Here is a 19,775-nt window from a genome sequence, read left to right as displayed (position 1 = left end):
TTTCTTTACCGTTTTAAAATGGAAGTTTGAGCTTTTGACTTTAAATTTTTCAAAGATCTGTTTGTCCTGCCTTTCCTGAAGAGTTGTGTAGAGGTGTAGGAAAATGCTGATTTGGCCAATTTGAACTGGTTTAAAACTTTTCAGCCATTTGCTAAGCTGACTTTAAATAAAAGTCTGTAGTCTCATCTTTTATTTCAGTGTTATTTCATGAATGATTTTCACTCTGTTAGCATATATCTACCAATATTTTACCTATTAACTAAATATTAATTTTTGAGCTGATTGCATGGTGACTTGAATGTTTTTAGTGTAAGATCACAAAAAAAAAGAAGCCTTAGTTTGTATAAATTTTCCTAGTAAACTAGAAATACGCATTTGTGCATGTGTATTTTTTAAACTTCATTTATTTAACAATTTGCGATCTACAAGCTTAAGATTCTGTATGTAGTTTTGACATACTATCAAAAAGCATTAAAAAATCTCTCACATTTCAACACTTTAAAATTATGAGCCATGTTTAGTAGTCACGAGTAGGTCAGCATTTTAAAATGAGTGGCAAGGCCAAAAAACAATATTCCCCTTCTTGAAGTGTTTATATTATTTACTGTGTGTCATTTTTCAAAATAAAATAAAAAAAATACTCCCTAAGCTTTTCTTTAGCTTCATTATTTAGCAAGGATAAAGTCAATCTGACGAGGCAGAATCTTTTTAAAACTTTTAAAGCTTTTGTGGATTATCTTAAAATCAAAATTAGAATAGAGTGAAGTTTTAGCTCGATTATTTTTAAAAAGTAATTTCTCAGATTTTTTTTAAAGCTCCTGGAGCTTTTTGATAGTGAAGATCCCAGAGAACGTGACTTCCTGAAGACCGTTCTGCATCGAATTTATGGGAAATTTCTTGGATTAAGAGCATTCATCAGAAAACAAATTAACAACATTTTCCTCAGGTAAATTGGTTGTATATTCGTATACAGCACGTTTTTTTCCCTTCCATATTTTCTTTTTATTCCAGTTCTTTTAGGTTAATTTTTTTAAATAAATTTATTTGTTTTATTTATTTATTTTTTGGCTGCGTTGGGTCTTCGTTGCTGCATGCAGGCTTTCTCTAGTTGGGGCAAGCGGGGGCTGCTCTTTCATTGTGGTGCGCGGGCTTCTCATTGCGGTGGCTCTCCTGGTTGCGGAGCATGGGCTCTAGGTGCGCGGGCTTCAGTAGTTGTGGCACGCAGGCTCAGTAGCTGTGGCTCGCAGGCACTAGAGCGCAGGCTCAGTAGTCGTGGCACACGGGCTTAGTTGCTCCGCGGCATGTGGCATCTTCCCGGACCAGGGCTCGAACCTGTGTCCCCTGCACTGGCAGGTGGATTGTTAACCACTGCACCACCAGGGAAGCCCCGTTAGGTTAATTTTTAAAGTCTGAAACTTAGAAACTTAACTGATAGTATTTGAGTCATTTTTAGCCTGTTTTGTGGATATCATTTGATTGCATCTAACTTTTTCTTGTAATTTCTCATCTAAGTGGATAGTAGTAATGAAGACAGTTTTTAATAGATAATACCAGTGTTATTGATGTTTAAAACTTATTGAGAGGAGAGTTTGTCTGGTTATCTATTTGAGCACTTGTTTAAAAAATTTTGTATAAATACTATTTAAATCAGTAGCTCTTGGCAGTATTTTCATTCGATTTTCTGACAAAGCTAATTAAATTTATCTTTTATCAGTGAAACTACTTTATCAATGAAATCTATTGAGTGGTTGCTTCAGATTAGGAGATTTTGCTTTAATACCCAAATTTCACGTTTGGTTTGTTTGTTTGAGTTGACGATGTGGCAAAATTAGACTAGCATTTTCACACTGTAACAGTCAGAGATGAGAAATATTGCCTCCTCTAGAGAGGCAATATTGCCTCTCTCTAGAGAGAACATCTTTGTCCAGCTCTCTGTCGTTCTCTGTGGGGCCCCGCCCATCATTTATGGTATCTTCCCTGCCTATCCTGTCATCATTTGTGTCTATGACTCCCTACTTTAAAGGCGACCCTAATCTTAGAAAGCTAGTCAGCCTGTGTAGTTTAGGCTTAGAGAAATTCTGAATAAAAGTGGCTTTATTACATGAGTCCTTTTCTCTTAGAGTTACCTATGAGTAGAGGTTTCCTATTTTAAAAAGTATTTCTTTGAGAAGACCCATCTTTCTTCTAAATATTAAAGTAAAATAAAATATTCCAGATTAAATTATACTGTTATCTTAATATATAGCAAATTTTAGCAAAAGTATATGTGGTTTAATAGGAAGTAGACCTTCTTTTATAAGATTGCTAAGAAGTAACTGATTGGGGGCAAAATAGCTTACAAAGAATTCATTCCTAAAGTGTGCTTGAACATTTCTTATATTTGCCCCTTAGATTTCTTTGTACCTTCCTACATCTTTCTCTCAGTTTAATTTTCTGGTGTTTGATTTTTCTTTATATCTATCTTTATTTTAAATTTAGGTTTATATATGAAACAGAGCATTTCAATGGTGTTGCTGAACTCCTTGAAATATTAGGAAGGTAGGTCAGTTTTTTTTTTCTTTTTAAGAATTAAGTAACTTTGAATGCTTTATGTATTAAAATAGCTGGGATTGGAGAAATTATTTCATATTTTAGAGTTTGAATATATAGTATAAGGCATAGTTTCTCAACTGAATTCTTATTATAGCTTTTTAGGGGGTCAGCATATTAAAATAGTGCCATGTGAGACATCTGTTTCAGAATAGACTTGTGCTTTTGAAGCTGTGGCATATTTTATGCCTGATCTTGCCAGACTGCCTCAGAAACCTATAGGATCTGATTGGGAAGAGATGAAATAAGTTATAGTGAATCTTTGATGAAGTTGTAGGAATTCTTGTTCAGATGTTGATAGATCATTCCTATACATCTGTTCTTTTTAGAAAAATCTACAGCCTTTGATTTTAGTTTATATGAACATTTTTGCCTTCCTTATTCACCACATAGCAGTATTAACATGAGAGAAGTTTAGACCCTCTATTTATGTTTAGAGAATGGTTTTTGTCTCCTCTGTTAATATTTAGAGAATGATTATGGAGAGAACTACTTCTTAATTTCAGATCTTTCAATAAAGTAAGAGAAACTACCCATTTACTTTAGAATATATTGAAAATTCTAACAATATTGTGATATTGACTCTCCTGTGCTTTAGAGAAGAAAAATAAAGGCATGAATAAGTGATAGGCTTTATAGAAAACGTAAAGTTGTTTACTGGGACATTAAATTGGCAGTCCTCGTTTTCTTTTGGGATCACTGAATGACTTAAAGTAGCAGACTTCATAGTGATAGTCTGCCTAACGTAGTTTGCAGATGAGTTAAGTCATTCAACACCAGGACTGAAACAGAGCAGTTCCTAGGTACTTGGGGATGTAATAACTTTTAGAAATAAAGTAGTAACTACGTAACCCTTCCCCTGCCTTTTTTTCCCTCCAGTATTATCAATGGCTTTGCATTGCCACTGAAAGCAGAACATAAACAATTTCTAATGAAGGTTCTTATTCCTATGCATACTGCAAAAGGATTAGCTTTGTTTCATGCTCAGGTAAGTTGCAGGAGATTTCAGGTGAAATGAATGTTGTTTCAAAGACTGATATAAAGGCAGAGAAACTGAGAAATATTGAGGTGGCAATTTTAAGTATATTTAAGCAATTTGCTTTTGTAAGTTGCCCAAAGCAAATTTTTACTATATCGTAATTTTTGAAGCATTATGATATTTAGTGTTCTTAAATAAGCTGAATGAACTGTAAGTATAGATATAGGAAAGATCAAGTTCTTTTCTGGTCCAGGCCTTAACCTAATTCACTGTGTGACTTTGATAAATCCCACATATCTGCAGAATGTTCCATCTAGCCTCAATGACCTAGTTAGAGAATGGTTTTAGTTTCCTCTATTAATACTCAAAGAATAATATCATATCAGCATAGGCATACATGTTAGAAACATGCTGAAAAACTAAAATGTTAGCTCTAGTCTTATTTCAGTCAACTTTATCTGTGTATGTATCTATTAACTTAGTGGGCTATAGTTAGTTACACTTCTGATTTGTAAGACAAAGACAGTTGCTTTTAATTCCCCAAAGAACTGGTCTGCCACCTAAATGATATCGAAAGATTGATATGTCCAACTACATTTTCTTTAATATTTCAGTTAACTTAATATTCAGAAGTTACTGCTGAAAAAAGGACATCTTTTTTGAAGTAGAAGTTACTTGCACAATTATGAGTATATTCATTTTTATATATTGTGATGAAGTTTGTCAAAATGAGGTAGTTTTGTTAGCTAAATATAAAAATCCTGCATTACTAAATGTTATTTCATTCAGTAATATTTATAAACTGTCCCTTGTATTTTAGCTAGCCTACTGTGTTGTACAGTTCCTGGAGAAAGATACAACACTAACAGAACCTGTAAGTGTTTTACTTATTTTTATGTTTTTGGTCTACATTGTAGCATTTTATTTTAGCTTTCTTTATTCCCCTATAGAGTTACCAAACAGTAGTAGTAATATATTTTAAACTAAAATCATTTAGAAGAAGGAAAGTGAGGTTAATCTATATTCAGAGAACAAGATTGGGATGGCAAGCTCTCATGAGTTATGTCTTGAGTAACTTAAATGTAGATTAAAATTAATATATAGTAGTTAAGATGTGTGAGGACAGGATCAAATGGCTACAGTAAAATTTTATATACATGGTACCTTCAGTGATAATCTTTTTAATCTTCATTCACCTTTTGAAATTAAAACATACTGTAAGGGTCCCAAAACTATTCCCTTGAGTTTTGTTTTTTCTTTAGAAATAGGATTTCCCCTCTTATTAACGGTAAACCACATGATAGGGATTGAAAACATTTCCTTGCCTTTGGTGATTAAGATATAATCTTGGAATAAAGATTGTTTACTTTATGAATCAACATAGCAATTCAGTCTTTGAATTCTGCTGCTTACTAATTGTCTATTATACAAAGATTCAGGAGAGGAAAATGTTATGAAAATTGAAGATTCAAGAAAAACAAAAGATAAGTTTAGGGAAAAACAGAAAAGGATAAAAACATAGAAAACAACATTTTAACCTTGGTGAAGTATTTTGAGAGAGTGTTTTCTAAGTATCCTAAATCTAAATATTTAAACTAAGAGTTCTTGAAGAATAGCAAGGGGTTTGAAGGATTTAAATTGTATGATTTTCTTTATATTAGAGTTTTCTGAGGCTAGGGGCACTTGAAAAAAAGTATGTACTTAGTGTTCTCCCTTTGACTTGAGCTTTGTCTGTGTAAAGGAATGAAAGATATTTTTCCACTCTCTGATGTTTAGCGTTTTAGACTTTTGGACTTGCAGTTCTTTCTGGAAACAGCTAAAAACAATTTTTAAAGACAAATAGGAGAATTGGAAGCCCAGTATTTACATGAAACCACATAAACCTTTAAAGTGAAGTAAAACTTAATGCAAATCCATGATAACTCTCACTAGAATTGAGACAAAGAAAACCCATAACATGGTTCATGCTTGGTGAATAATAAACAGATATAAATATAATTAAGTTAATATGGAGTGGATCGGGGAGACAGCTGATTTCTTTTTATAGAGTAAAAGGTTAGGGAGAAGGATGAGGGCCGGACATTTGGCTTAGGTGAGTTGGGTTAATAGAAATAGGAGCAGCATGAGGAGGTAAAATGTCCAAGTTGACAAAGGAAAATATTTTTCAATTCATAAAGATCTGTAGATACAGAGATCTTGTAATTTCTACTTATAGGCCATTCTAGCACCAAAATTAAGGCCATAGTACTTGGGTTTGAGCCCTAATACTCATTTTCTAGGAGCCTGGCATTCATATCAAAGCTTCCTACAAATTGTAAATAAGTCAGAGCCTTAGGCAGTTTATTACATTCTTTATGTCCCTAGATCTTCTATTGAAATTACTTTATTTTCCAAAATGGAAATGACTTTATTGTTACTTCCATTTATGAAAGTAATGTGTTAATTTGGTTCACACAAAAGACAAAACACACAAAACACACAAGACAAAATCATAAAGCATAATGTGGAGGAAGTTCCTTAAAATCTGATCCCCTAAAGATAACCATATAAATTGGTGAATATATTTCTATAAATTTTTTTCTGTACATATATTTATGTATAGGTTAAACAGTGGGACAGTGCTGACTAGGTTTTTTCACTTGTCAGTATAATGTGGATATCTTTCCATATTAAGCTGCTTCATTTTTTCACTGGTCACATCAAATTCCATTATATGGATTATTGTAACATTTAATCAATCCTCAATTCATGGACACTTGAGTTATTGGAGTTTTCATTGTTATAAGCATGTTGCTGGGTGTGGGGATGTTTTAGGGTGTTGGAATTATTCTGTGTCCTGTCTATAATGTTGGTTACAAAAAAAAAATGTATGTATAAAAAATCCTGAGAACTGTACTCCAAAAAAAGAAAAAATTTTACTGTATGTAAAATTTTTAAAAAACCAAATTACTTAGGGGGGAAAGTGGCAGGGGGTTGGTGGTGGGATGACTTGGGAGATTGGGATTGACATGTATACACTAATATGTATAAAATGGATAACTAATAAGAACCTGCTGTATAAAAATTAAATAAAATAAAATTCAAAAAAAAAACCAAATTACTGAAATTAAAACCATATTGCTGGGTCAAAGAGTACAGTGTGTGAAGGTGCCTATTTTCCCTTATCAGCCAGTGCTGAATATTGTTTTAAATTTTTGCTAGTCTAATAGGTATGAAATATTTTAATTGGCTTTTTAAAATTATTACAGCCATCCTTTTATATGGTTATTAGCCATTTATATTTCTGTGTCCTTTGCCTACTTTTAAGCCTTTGCCTATTATATTTTGCAAATTTTTTTTATCCATTTGGAGTTTTCCTTTTAACTTTGAATATACTGTTTTTAATATTTGCCTTTTTAAAGAACTAAAAATTTTTTATGTAGTGGAATCTATTCATCATTATGGCTTCTGGCCTTGATGTCATGCTAATAAGTAAAATCCTTCTACCCTTTGAGATTATAAAAATACTCTCTAGTATCATACTCTAGTTATTTTATGGATTTAGTTTTTACGTGTAAAAACTTTATTCCATCTATAATAGTTTCCTAGGGCTGCCATGACGAATTACCACAACCTTGGTGGCTTAAAATAACAGAAATTTATTCTCTCACAGTTCTGAAGGCCAGAAGTCCAAAATCAAGGTGTCGGCAGGGCTGCACTCCCTCCAGATGCTCTAGGGGAGATTCCGTTCCTTGCCTCTTCCAGTTTCTGGTGTCTCCAGGTTCTTGGCTTGTGGCTGCATCGCTCCAATATCACATTGCTGCCTCTTCTTCGGTCTCTCCTCTGTGTTATCTCTTACAAGGATACTTGCCATTGGATTTAGGGCCCATCCAGATAACCCAGGATGCTTTCATTTTGAGATCCTTAACTTAATTATATCTGTACAGACCCATTTTCCAAATAAGTCACATTCATAGATTTCAGAGATTAGGACATGAACATATCTGTTTGGGGGCCACCATTCAACCCACTACACCATTTGAAATTGAAATTTTTGTGTGACACGGGTAAGGAATTGTTTTAGTTTTCTATTGCTGCATAACAAATTATCACAAAATTTCGTGGCTTAAAACAACAAACATTTATTATTGCATAGTTTCTGTGAATCAGGAATCCAGGCATGACTTAGCTGTGTCCTCTGCCTCAGGGTCTCTCACAAGGCTGCAGTCAAGGTGTTGGCCAGGTATGGGGTTGCAAATAAAGTCTCAGATAAGGAAGGATCTGCTTCTGAGTTCACGTGACTGTTGTTAGCATTTGGTTCTTCAGATGCTGTTGGCCAGCAGCCACCCTCAATTCCTTGGTACTTGGGCCTTTCCAACATAGCAGCTTGCTTTATCAAAACTTGCAAGATGAGAAGGCCCTAGAGAGTCTGCTCATAAGATGGAAGTCACAATCTTTTGTAAATTTCTCATGGAAGTGACATTCTGTCCCTTTTGCCACATTCTGTTGGTTAGAGGCAAGTCAGTAGGCCAGTCCACACTTCAGGGAAGGGCTCAACTACACAAGAGTGTGAATTCAGGAAGTAAGGATCATAGGAGATCATTTCAGGAGTCTGCCTACCAAAGGAGCTACATTTTTTTTCTAACTGGTGAGCCACCAGTTCAAGTACCACCAATTAATTGACTAATTCAGCTGTTTCCCAGGAACTGAAATGCCACCTTTGTCATATATTAAAACCTCATATATACTCAAGTCTGTCTAGATATTCCTCTGTGTCATATATCTTCTCTGTCAGTTTCCATGCTACTACCTTATTGTTTTAATTATTTTTCTCTGATTATTGTAACTGATACTTTGTTTTAAAAGGTATTGATTTTTACATATTTATCTTTTATCTGACCACATATTGAATTTTCCTACTCATTCTAGTAATTTTTCATCTTTTAATATTTAAGCGGTATATAATTTTTTTTTTTTTAATATAATTCCATTTATTTGAGATACCTATAGTAGTCAAATTCATAGAGATGGAAAGTAGAATGGTGACTGTCAGGGCTGGAAGGGGGAATGGGGAGTTGTTTAATTGGGGGCGGAGTTTCAGTCTGGGGGATGAAAACAGTTCTGGAGATGGATGGTAGCAACAGTGGCGCAACAGTGTGAAGATACTTAATGTTAAGCGGTATATAATTATCATACACTTAGACAAATAAGTATAATTCTGATATCCCTTTTCAACATTATTCATCAGATTCTTATCTTACTGGATTGGCTCCAGAACAGTGTTCTTCCCCAGTTTTAATTTGGATGAGTGTCCTTCATTACTAGACAAAACCAATAACTAAATTTACTTAAAAGGCTGTCAGAGATTTATTTCCACAAAAGCACCAGGCCCAAATGGTTTTACTGTCAATTTCCAAGAGACCATTATATAAGTTGATTGCTGATGGTTTCTGATAAATTCTTAGTTCTAGCTTACTAAATTGTTATCAGAATATATAATCAATCAAAAAATCAAATAACTGTTCGAAATCTTTTGAGATGATCATACAGTTTTTTTTCCCCCCTTTTAACCTATAACTATAATGAGTTGAACCATCCTGGAATTTCTGGAATAAGTTATTGGGTAGGTAGCAGTATTCTGTTAATATACTGTTATATTCGGTTTAATACGGATTTTTGCAACTATGTTTACTTAAATTCACGATCCCTTGTTTTGTTGTATTTGGGTTATCAAGACTGTGCCAGCCATGAAATAAATTGGGAAGCTTTCTGGCTTTTTTGGGTGCTTCATAATGGTTTAAATAACAGGAACTATCTGTTCCTTAATTTCTCCCTAAAATAACCTCCCTTCCTCACCCCCACCAAGTCATTATCTCGTACTTTATTTTCTTAGTAGGAAGTAGCACTTACTACTATTAAAATTATTTTATTTATAAGTTTATTTGCTAACTTATGTTGGTCTTCCTGCTTCATGAAAATCAGGGACCTCCTTCTGTCTTATTCATCAGTGTGTCCCTGGCACCTAGAACAGAGTATCTGGTACAAAGGCACTCAATAAGTATCTGTTGAATTGGTAGAAGTCTAAAGCTGAGCAGAGTAAGGGTATATACATAGTTATTGAATACTATTGTTCTCCTTCAGAATGAATATTGATATTATCGCAGTTATTTAAAATTTCCTGAGATTAACCAGCTTCTTTGCTTAATTCATGCTAAATAAACTTTTCCCTTTTTTGCAGGTGATCAGAGGATTGCTGAAATTTTGGCCAAAAACATGCAGTCAGAAAGAGGTGCGTTTCATTCAACAAAAACAGTGCATTTTATTAGAACTTCTCAATCTCAGGGCTATAAACCATGCTTCTTTGGCCTGGGTGTATCATCACTGCTACCAAGCGGGAGATGTTCTGTGGGGATTAGAGAGACTTGGTAGAATATCTGTACATCATAGTAAATTGCGTGTACTATCAAGATTTTTTTCATCCAGTGTTTAATTTGTAGGTTAACCTTCTCATTTGTGTTTTCTATATTAACATCATGTAATTTGTCATATTATGTTTCTTAAAAGAAAATTTTTTTAACCTAGGTGATGTTTTTAGGAGAAATTGAAGAAATCTTAGATGTCATTGAACCAACACAATTCAAAAAAATTGAAGAGCCCCTTTTTAAGCAGATATCCAAGTGTGTATCCAGTTCTCATTTTCAGGTATGATGTTTTCAGTGAAGCCATTTTTATTTTATACTATTACTTCTTTTCTCTTTTAGTTTTGACATTTCTAAATGTCTTTTTTTAGGTTGCAGAAAGGGCACTGTACTTCTGGAACAATGAATATATTCTTAGTTTGATTGAGGAGAATATTGATAAAATTCTGCCAATTATGTTTGGCAGTTTGTACAAAATCTCCAAAGAACACTGGAATCCGTAAGTGTCTTTTATGTTGATTGTGTTATTTTTGTGTTTTTGTTTTCTTGACCTCTTTGTCATTTGATCTCATAACTCATACATAGGAAACCTGTACAGATTTGGAATTGATCCCAAGGTTAACATCACATAGTTTTATTCTATTCTGCACTGAGTTTTATGAAGTTGTATGTGTGTCTGTATGTTCTGGGTTTTTTTGTTGTTTGGTGTTTTTTTTTTTTTGAGCAGAGAAAGGTTTATTGCAGGGCCAAGCAAGGAGAATGCATGGCTCATGCTCAAAAACCCTGAACTCCTGTATGTTCTTAATTTCAATTTAGAATTGCAAATCTAGGGACTGTCTGGTATGACATTCTGTACCAGTGTGTGGTTAAGCCCTGTTGGGGAGACCAACCCAGCATCTGCAGAGGATGCTCAGGCGACTGTGTGCTGCCAGTATCCAGTCTCACCTCCATAGCTGGCCTAGCCCAGGGAGAAGCTTCAGTGCTCAAGGTCACATCAGTGATGTTTAGATTGCATACATTCTAAATTCTGTAACACCTTTATCCTGTTTTTTACTTTTCTTTTTTTTTTTTTTTTCCACACACACACACTGTATTTTATTTTTACAAGAGATAAATAGACTGACACCAAGCATTGTACATGGATGACCACAACAAAAGCAACAATGATTGCAATTACCAAACATGAAACACACTTATACTATGTCATAATATTGACATTCAGTCCAGTAATCCTCCACTGTAACAGCTCCTTTACTTTGCAGTGAAAATTGATTTGTATATTCTTTTCCTCTGAGTCCTTGTGGGATTTTTTTTTTTAATTCAGACAGAAAGTCACAAAAATTATACTCATCCTCATCAGTTCACTCAGTCCCATGTAATTAATTTCTTTTTTTTATCTTGATCTTTTGTTAGCACTTTTATGAGTTCATCAGTTTTTCATTAGAGTTCTGAAAATGCTTATTCATTCAGTTCAGCAGTACAGTCAGTTACCAGAAACCTGTACTTGTCAGAGTCTTTTCCATGAATTTCTTGAAGATGAAACCCTTTTATAGGAACATATTTGCAAAATCATCAGAGTACACCCAGAACTGTCTGTAAATGACAAAAGACTTAAAAATGACCATGGTTAAAGATTTGATGAAAGTTCATAATAATGCAGTTGACAAGAAAATTAGTTATTTCTGAGATATACATTTTAAAGTAATAACTAGGATTATTACTTATAACATTATACCAGAACATATAAGATTTTTAGACGTTTCCTGTAATGTCTGAAACATTTATATTAACATATTTCCATACATATTTCCATACAAATACAGATATAAGATTTTTAGAAATTTCATGTAATGTCTGAAACATTTATATTAACATATTTCCATACATATTTCCATACAAATACAAATATAAGATTTTTAGAAATTTCATGTAATGTCTGAAACATTTATATTAACATATTTCCATACAAATACAAATATAAGATTTTTAGAAATTTCATGTAATGTCTGAAACATTTATATTAACATATTTCCATACAAATACAAATATAAGATTTTTAGAAATTTCATGTAATGTCTGAAACATTTATATTAACATATTTCCATACAAATAACCCAATGAAAGTTTAGTATTAGTTGTTTTGTTTGTTTTTTTATACTGCAGGTTCTTATTAGGCATCAGTTTTATACACATCAGTGTATACATGTCAATCCCAATCGCCCAATTCAGCACACCACCATCCCCACCTCATCGCAGTTTTCCCCCCTTGGTGTCCATATGTCCATTCTCTACATCTGTGTCTCAACTTCTGCCCTGCAATCTGGCTCATCTGTACCATTTTTCTAGGTTCCACATACATGCATTAATATACGATATTTGTTTTTCTCTTTCTGACTTACTTCACTCTGTATGACAGTCTCTAGATCCATCCACTTCTCAACAAATGGCTCAATTTCGTTCCTTTTTATGGCTGAGTAATATTCCATTGTATATATGTACCACAACTTCTTTATCCATTCGTCTGTTGATGGGCATTTAGGTTGCTTCCATGACCTGGCTATTGTAAATAGTGCTGCAATGAACATTCAGGTGCACGTGTCTTTTTGAATTACGGTTTTCTCTGGGTATGTGCCCAGTAGTGGGATTGCTGGGTCATATGGTAATTCTATTTTTAGTTTTTTAAGGAACCTCCATATTGTTCTCCATAGTGGCTGTATCAATTTACATTCCCACCAACAGTGCAAGAGGGTTCCCTTTTCTCCACACCCTCTCCAGCATTTGTTGTTTGTAGATTTTCTGATGATGCCCATTCTAACAGGAGTGAGGTGATACCTCATTGTAGTTTTGATTTGCATTTCTCTAATAATTAGTGATGTTGAGCATCTTTTCATGTGCTTCGTGGCCGTCTGTATGTCTTCTTTGGAGAAATGTCTATTTAGGTCTTCTGCCCATTTTTGGATTGGGGTGTTTGTTTCTTTGATATTGAGCTGAATGAGCTGTTTATATATTTTGGAGATTAATCCTTTGTCCGTTGATTCATTTGCAAATATTTTCTCCCATTCTGAGGGTTGTCTTTTCGTCTTGTTTATGGTTTCCTTTGCTGTGCAAAAGCTTTGAAGTTTCATTAGGTCCCACTTGTTTATTTCTGTTTTTATTTCCATTACTCTAGGAGGTGGATCGAAAAAGATCTTGCTGTGATTTATGTCAAAGAGTGTTCTTCCTGTGTTTTCCTCTAAGAGTTTTATAGTGGCCAGTCTTATATTTAGGTCTCTAATCCATTTTGAGTTTATTTTTGTGTATGGTGTTAGGGAGTATTCTAATTTCATTCTTTTACATGTGGCTGTCCAGTTTTCCCAGCACCACTTATTGAAGAGACTGTCTTTTCTCCATTGTATATCTTTGCCTCCTTTGTCATAATAGATTAGTTGACCATAGGTGCGTGGGTTAATCTCTGGGCTTTCTATCTTGTTCCATTGATCTATGTTTCTGTTTTTGTGCCAGTACCATATTGTCTTGATTACTGTAGCTTTGTAGTATAGTCTGAAGTCAGGGAGTCTGATTCCTCCAGCTCCATTTTTTGCCTCAAGACTGCTTTGGCTATTCGGGGTCTTTTGTGTCTCCATACAAATTTTAAGATGATTTGTTCTAGCTCCGTAAAAAATGCCATTGGTAATTTGATAGGGATTGCATTGAATCTGTAGATTGCTTTGGGTAGTATACTCATTTTCACAATGTTGATTCTTCCAATCCAAGAACATGGTATATCTCTCCATCTGTTGGTATCATCTTTAATTTCTTTCATCAGTGTCTTATAGTTTTCTGCATACAGGTCTTTTGTCTCCCTAGGTAGGTTTATTCCTAGGTATTTTATTCTTTTTGTTGCAATGGTAAATGGGAGTGTTTCCATAATTTCTCTTGCAGATTTTTCATCATTAGTGTATAGGAATGCAAGAGATTTCTGTGCATTAATTTTGTAACCTGCAACTTTACCATATTCATTAATTAGCTCTAGCAGTTTTCTGGTGGCAGTTTTAGGATTCTCTATGTATAGTATCATGTCATCCGCAAACAGTGACAGTTTTACTTCTTCTTTTCCAATTTGTATTCCTTTTATTTCTTTTTCTTCTCTGATTGCCGTGGCTAGGACTTCCAGAACTATGTTGAATAATAGTGGTGAGAGTGGACATCCTTGTCTCGTTCCTGATCTTAGAGGAAATGCTTTCAGTTTTTCACCATTGAGAATGATGTTTGCTGTGGGTTTGTCATATATGGCCTTTATTATGTTGAGGTAGGTTCCCTCTATGCCCACTTTCTGGAGAGTTTTTATCAGAAATGGGTGTTGAATTTTGTCAAAAGCTTTTTCTGCATCTATTGAGATGATCATATGGTTTTTATTCTTCAATTTGTTAATATGGTGTATCACATTGATTGATTTGCATATATTGAAGAATCCTTGCATCCCTGGGATAAATCCCACTTGATCGTGGTGTATGATCCTTTTAATGTGTTGTTGGATTCTGTTTGCTAGTATTTTGTTGAGGATTTTTGCATCTATATTCATCAGTGATATTGGTCTGTAATTTTCTTTTTTTGTAGTGTCTTTGTCTGGTTTTGGTATCAGGGTGATGGTGGCCTCATAGAATGAGTTTGGGAGAGTTCCTTCCTCTGCAATTTTTTGGAAGAGTTTGAGAAGGATGGGTGTTAGCTCTTCTCTAAATGTTTGATAGAATTCACCTGTGAAGCCGTCTGGTCCTGGACTTCTGTTTGTTGGAAGATTTTTAATCACAGTTTCAATTTCATTACTTGTGATTGGTCTGTTGATATTTTCTGTTTCTTCCTGATTCAGTCTTGGAAGGTTATACCTTTCTAAGAATTTGTCCATTTCTTCCAGGTTGTCCATTTTATTGGCATAAAGTTGCTTGTAGTAGTCTCTTAGGATGTTTTGTATTTCTGCGGTGTCTGTTGTAACTTCTCCTTTTTCATTTCTGATTTTATTGATTTGAGTCCTCTCCCTCTTTTTCTTGATGAGTCTGGCTAATGGCTTATCAATTTTGTTTATCTTCTCAAAGAACCAACTTTTCGTTTTATTGATCTTTGCTATTGTTTTCTTTGTTTCTATTTCATTTATTTCTGCTCTGATCTTTATGATTTCTTTCCTTCTGCTAACTTTGGGTTTTGTTTGTTCTTCTTTCTCTAGTTTCTTTAGGTGTAAGGTTAGATTGTTTACTTGAGATTTTTCTTGTTTCTTTAGGTAGGCTTGTATAGCTATAAACTTCCCTCTTAGAACCACTTTTGCTGCATCCCATAGGTTTTGGGTCGTCGTGTTTTCATTGTCATTTGTCTCTAGGTATTTTTTTATTTCCTGTTTGATTTCTTCAGTGATCTCTTGGTTATTTAGTAACGTATTGTTTAGCCTCCATGTGTTTGTCTTTTTTACGTTTTTTTCCCTGTAATTCATTTCTAATCTCATAGCGTTGTGGTCAGAAAAGATGCTTGATATGATTTCAATTTTCTTAAATTTACTGAGGCTTGATTTGTGACCCAAGATGTGATCTATCCTGGAGAATGTTCCGTGTGCACTTGAGAAGAACGTGTAATCTGCCGTTTTTGGATGGAATGTCCTATATATATCAATTAAATGTATCTGGTCTATTGTGTCATTTAAAGCTTCTGTTTCCTTATTTATTTTCATTTTGGATGATCTGTCCATTGGTGTAAGTGAGGTGTTAAAGTCCCCCACTATTATTGTGTTACTGTCGATTTCCTCTTTTATAGCTGTTAGCAGTTGCCTTATGTATTGAGGTGCTCCTATGTTGGGTGCATATATATTTATAATTGTTATATCTTCTTCTTGGATTGATCCCTGGATCATTATGTAGCGTCCTTCCTTGTCTCTTGTAACATTCTTTATTTTAAAGTCTATTTTATCTGATATGAGTATAGCTACTCCAGCTTTCTTTTGATTTCCATTTGCATGGAATATCTTTTTCCATCCCCTCACTTTCAGTCTGTATGTGTCCCTAGGTCTGAAGTGGGTCTCTTGTAGACAGCATATATATATGGGTCTTGTTTTTGTATCCATTCAGCCAGTCTATGTCTTTTGGTTGGGGCATTTAATCCATTCACGTTTAAGGTAATTATCGATATGTATGTTCCTATGACCATTTTCTTAATTGTTTTGGGTTTGTTTTTGTAGGTCCTTTTCTTCTCTTGTGTTTCCCACTTAGAGAAGTTCCTTTAGCATTTGTTGTAGAGCTGGTTTGGTGGTGCTGAATTCTCTTAGCTTTTGCTTGTCTGTAAAGCTTTTGATTTCTCCATCAAATCTAAATGAGATCCTTGCTGGGTAGAGTAATCTTGGTTGTAGGTTCTTCCCTTTCATCACTTTAAGTATATCATGCCACTCCCTTCTGGCTTGCAGAGTGTCTGCTGAGAAATCAGCTGTTAACCTTATTGGGAGTTCCCTTGTATGTTATTTGTCGTTTTTCCCTTGCTGCTTTCAGTAATTTTTCTTTGTCTTTAATTTTTGCCACTTTGATTACTATGTGTCTCGGCGTGTTTCTCCTTGGGTTTATTCTGTATGGGACTCTCTGCGCTTCCTGGACTTGGGTGGCTATTTCCTTTCCCATGTTAGGGAAGTTTTCGACTATAATCTCTTCAAATATTTTCTCAGGTCCTTTCTCTCTCTCTTCTCCTTCTGGGACCCCTATAATGCGAATGTTGTTGCGTTTAATGTTGTCCCAGAGGTCTCTTAGGCTGTCTTCATTTCTTTTTATTCTTTTTTCTTTAGTCTGTTCCGCAGCAGTGAATTCCACCATTCTGTCTTCCAGGTCACTTATCCGTTCTTCTGCCTCAGTTATTCTGCTATTGATTCCTTCTAGTGTAGTTTTCATTTCAGTTATTGTATTGGTCATCTCTGTTTGTTTGTTCTTTAATTCTTCTAGGTCTTTGTTAATCATTTCTTGCATCTTCTCGATCTTTGCCTCCATTCTTATTCCGAGGTCCTGGATCATCTTCACTATCATCATTCTGAATTCTTTTTCTGGAAGGTTGCCTATCTCCACTTCATTTAGTTGTTTTTCTGGGGTTTTTTCTTGTTTAGGACCATTGTAGCACTGGTGTACAATGTGCTTCATCTGGTACATAGCCCTCTGCCTTTTCATCTTCTCTGTCTTTCTGTAACTGTGGTTTTTGGTCCACAGGCTGCAGGATTGTAGTTTTTCTTGCTTCTGTTGTCTGCCCTCTGGTGGTTGAGGCTAAGAGGCTTGATGGGAGGCTCTGGTGGTGGGTAGAGCTGACTGTTGCTGTGGCGGTCAGAGCTCAGTAAAACCTTAATCCACTTGACTGTTGATGGGTGGGGCTGGGTTCCCTCCCTGTTGCTGTGGCGATCAGAGCTCAGTAAAACCTTAATCCACTTGACTGTTGATGGGTGGGGCTGGGTTCCCTCCCTGTTGGTTGTTTTGCCTGAGGCAACCCAACACTGGAGCCTACCCGTGCTCTTTGGTGGGGTTAATGGCAGACTCTGGGAGGGCTCACGCCAAGGAGAACTTCCCAGGACCTCTGCTGCCAGTGTCCTTATCCCCACGGTGAAACAGAGCCACCACTTGCCTCTGCAGGAGACCCCCCAACACCAGCAGGTACGTCTGGTTCAGTCTCCCCCAGGGTCACTGCTCCTTCCCCTGGGTCCCGATGCACACATTACTTTGTGTGTGCCCTCCAAGAGTGGGGTCTCTGTTTCCCCCAGTCCTGTAACAGTCCTGCAGTCAATTCCCACTAGACTTCAAAGTCTGATTCTCTAGGAATTCCTCCTCCCGTTGCCGGACCCCCAGGTTGGGAAGCCTGACGTGGGGCTCAGTACCTTCACTCCAGTGGGTGGACTTTTGTGGTATAAGTGTTCGCCAGTCTGTGAGTCACCCACCCAGCAGTTATGGGATTTGATTTTACTCTGATTGCGCCCCTCCTACCGTCTCACTGTGGCTTCTCCTCTGTCCTTGGACGTGGGGTATCCTCCTTGGTGAAGTCCAGAGTCTTCCTGTCAGTGATTGTCCAGCAGCCAGTTGTGATTCTGGTGCTCTCGCAAGAGGGAGTGAGAGCACGTCCTTCTACTCCGCCATCTTGGTTAATCTCCCCTTACTTTTCTTCTTACAAGTTACAGTCATTGGATCTTTTTCAACTTCTTTTAATGCTGTTACTCAGGGTTTGTGATAGTAGACTCTAGAGCAGACAGGAAGCTGACCATAACATTTTTAGGGTTTAATCTAAGCATGATACAGTGGGAAGGACTGTATCATGGAAGGAGTTTTGGAATCAGACCGACCATCTCTACTACCATTGGCTGTGTGACTTTGAGCAAATTACTAAACTTCTTGAACTTCAGTTTGTCAGCTCTAAAATGGATTGACTGAGTCAGCTAGCATCTAACCCATTTCAGAGATGATAGTGTTACATTTCCCATCTGTTAGTAGCATCAGTAACCCAGCACTGGCTTGTTTTCATTTTAGGACCATTGTAGCACTGGTGTACAATGTGCTGAAAACCCTCATGGAGATGAATGGCAAGCTTTTTGATGATCTTACTAGTTCATACAAAGCTGAAAGACAAAGGTATTTGACATTTTTATTTATAGACTTATCTGTACATTTTAGATTAGTTGAATGTGATTCAGTCCAATAAGGTATTCTAAGTTAAAATTATGTTTAAGAAGCCAATTGCTGCAGTAGGATGAATTGGGAGATTGGGATTGACATATATACACTAACGTGTATAAAATAGATAACTAATAAGAACCTGCTGTATAAAATAAATAAATAAATAAAATTCAAAAAAGAAAAAAGCCAATTACATTTAGCATTACAATTTGAATGTCTCTAATAACTACTCTAAAGTCATTTCCAGGTAAACTCCTAATGGTTAGATTGTGATTTTAACGTGGATCATAAATTCTGTTTATCTCATTCTGAGCCTTAGACTTTATCAGTATGATAACATCTGCATTGTGAAATACAATTTATGCTGAATTTTAAATACTATTTTACATAATTATTTTTACATTTATGAGAATTGCTTTTGTCCACATGGGCTTCCATAGTGAGCTTATTCTTCAACTGTTCTTGCACAATAATTTGATAGTTTTTAAGCTTCACATTTTAACAAAGTGGTATTTTAAAGTCAGTATAGTTCCCTTTTGGGAAGAGGAAACTCACATAAGGATATGTCTGTGGTTGAGTACTATTATTGATATTTTGTTCCTTGCAGTATATATTTTAGTGAATAAATGGTCGCACACATTAGCATTTAGGAACTTGGCTTAGTGATTACCTCTTTTTGAAAATTTCATAAATTACTACAAAATAATCTAAACATCACTTCCTTCTCATATATTTATTTCAGTTCCAATAACTGCTGTACCTGAGCCCATTTATTTCTAATAAGTGTATTAACTATTCTGTTTGGAAAAGCTGATCTATTTTGACTATAAGTTCCTGGTTTTCTGGTGGCAAGTAGAGAAAGGATCTGTCTCCTTCAAGGCCATCCTAGTCCATCAATAACTAACTGAATGCATTATTTCTTTTAAATAGCACCTTTCAGGCAGGAATAGAAATTAGGTACATAGTTTGAGTCCCAGGAAGCAATGGGAAGAAGGAAAAATGACTAGGATCATATGAAACTTATATTTGAAAAATGCATATTTCACATAACTAAGAGTGATCATTATATCTTACTGGCTGCATAAATCAGCACTTTTGTCCCCTTAAAGCATATGTAACTGCAGAACGTAAGTCCATGGTTTTTTCACATGTTCATATAGCCCT

General features: G+C 35.3%; 1 protein-coding gene across 1 annotated transcript in view; it reads left to right on the top strand.

The window, feature by feature from the left end:
- PPP2R5A (protein phosphatase 2 regulatory subunit B'alpha) overlaps window positions 1-19,775 on the top strand; it is a 96,960-nt gene that overhangs the window by 75,384 nt on the left and 1,801 nt on the right. Inside the window, exons 5-12 of the mRNA XM_007184982.2 lie at window positions 816-946; window positions 2,479-2,538; window positions 3,469-3,577; window positions 4,389-4,442; window positions 9,786-9,836; window positions 10,130-10,249; window positions 10,338-10,465; window positions 18,465-18,566. Of these exons, the coding sequence (XP_007185044.1) occupies window positions 816-946; window positions 2,479-2,538; window positions 3,469-3,577; window positions 4,389-4,442; window positions 9,786-9,836; window positions 10,130-10,249; window positions 10,338-10,465; window positions 18,465-18,566 (755 nt within the window). The remainder of the gene's footprint in view (window positions 1-815; window positions 947-2,478; window positions 2,539-3,468; window positions 3,578-4,388; window positions 4,443-9,785; window positions 9,837-10,129; window positions 10,250-10,337; window positions 10,466-18,464; window positions 18,567-19,775) is intronic.

Source organism: Balaenoptera acutorostrata, chromosome 1 (genome assembly GCF_949987535.1).
Source record: "Balaenoptera acutorostrata chromosome 1, mBalAcu1.1, whole genome shotgun sequence".
Lineage (NCBI taxonomy): Eukaryota > Metazoa > Chordata > Mammalia > Artiodactyla > Balaenopteridae > Balaenoptera > Balaenoptera acutorostrata.
This window is presented reverse-complemented; position numbering and strand designations above follow the sequence as displayed.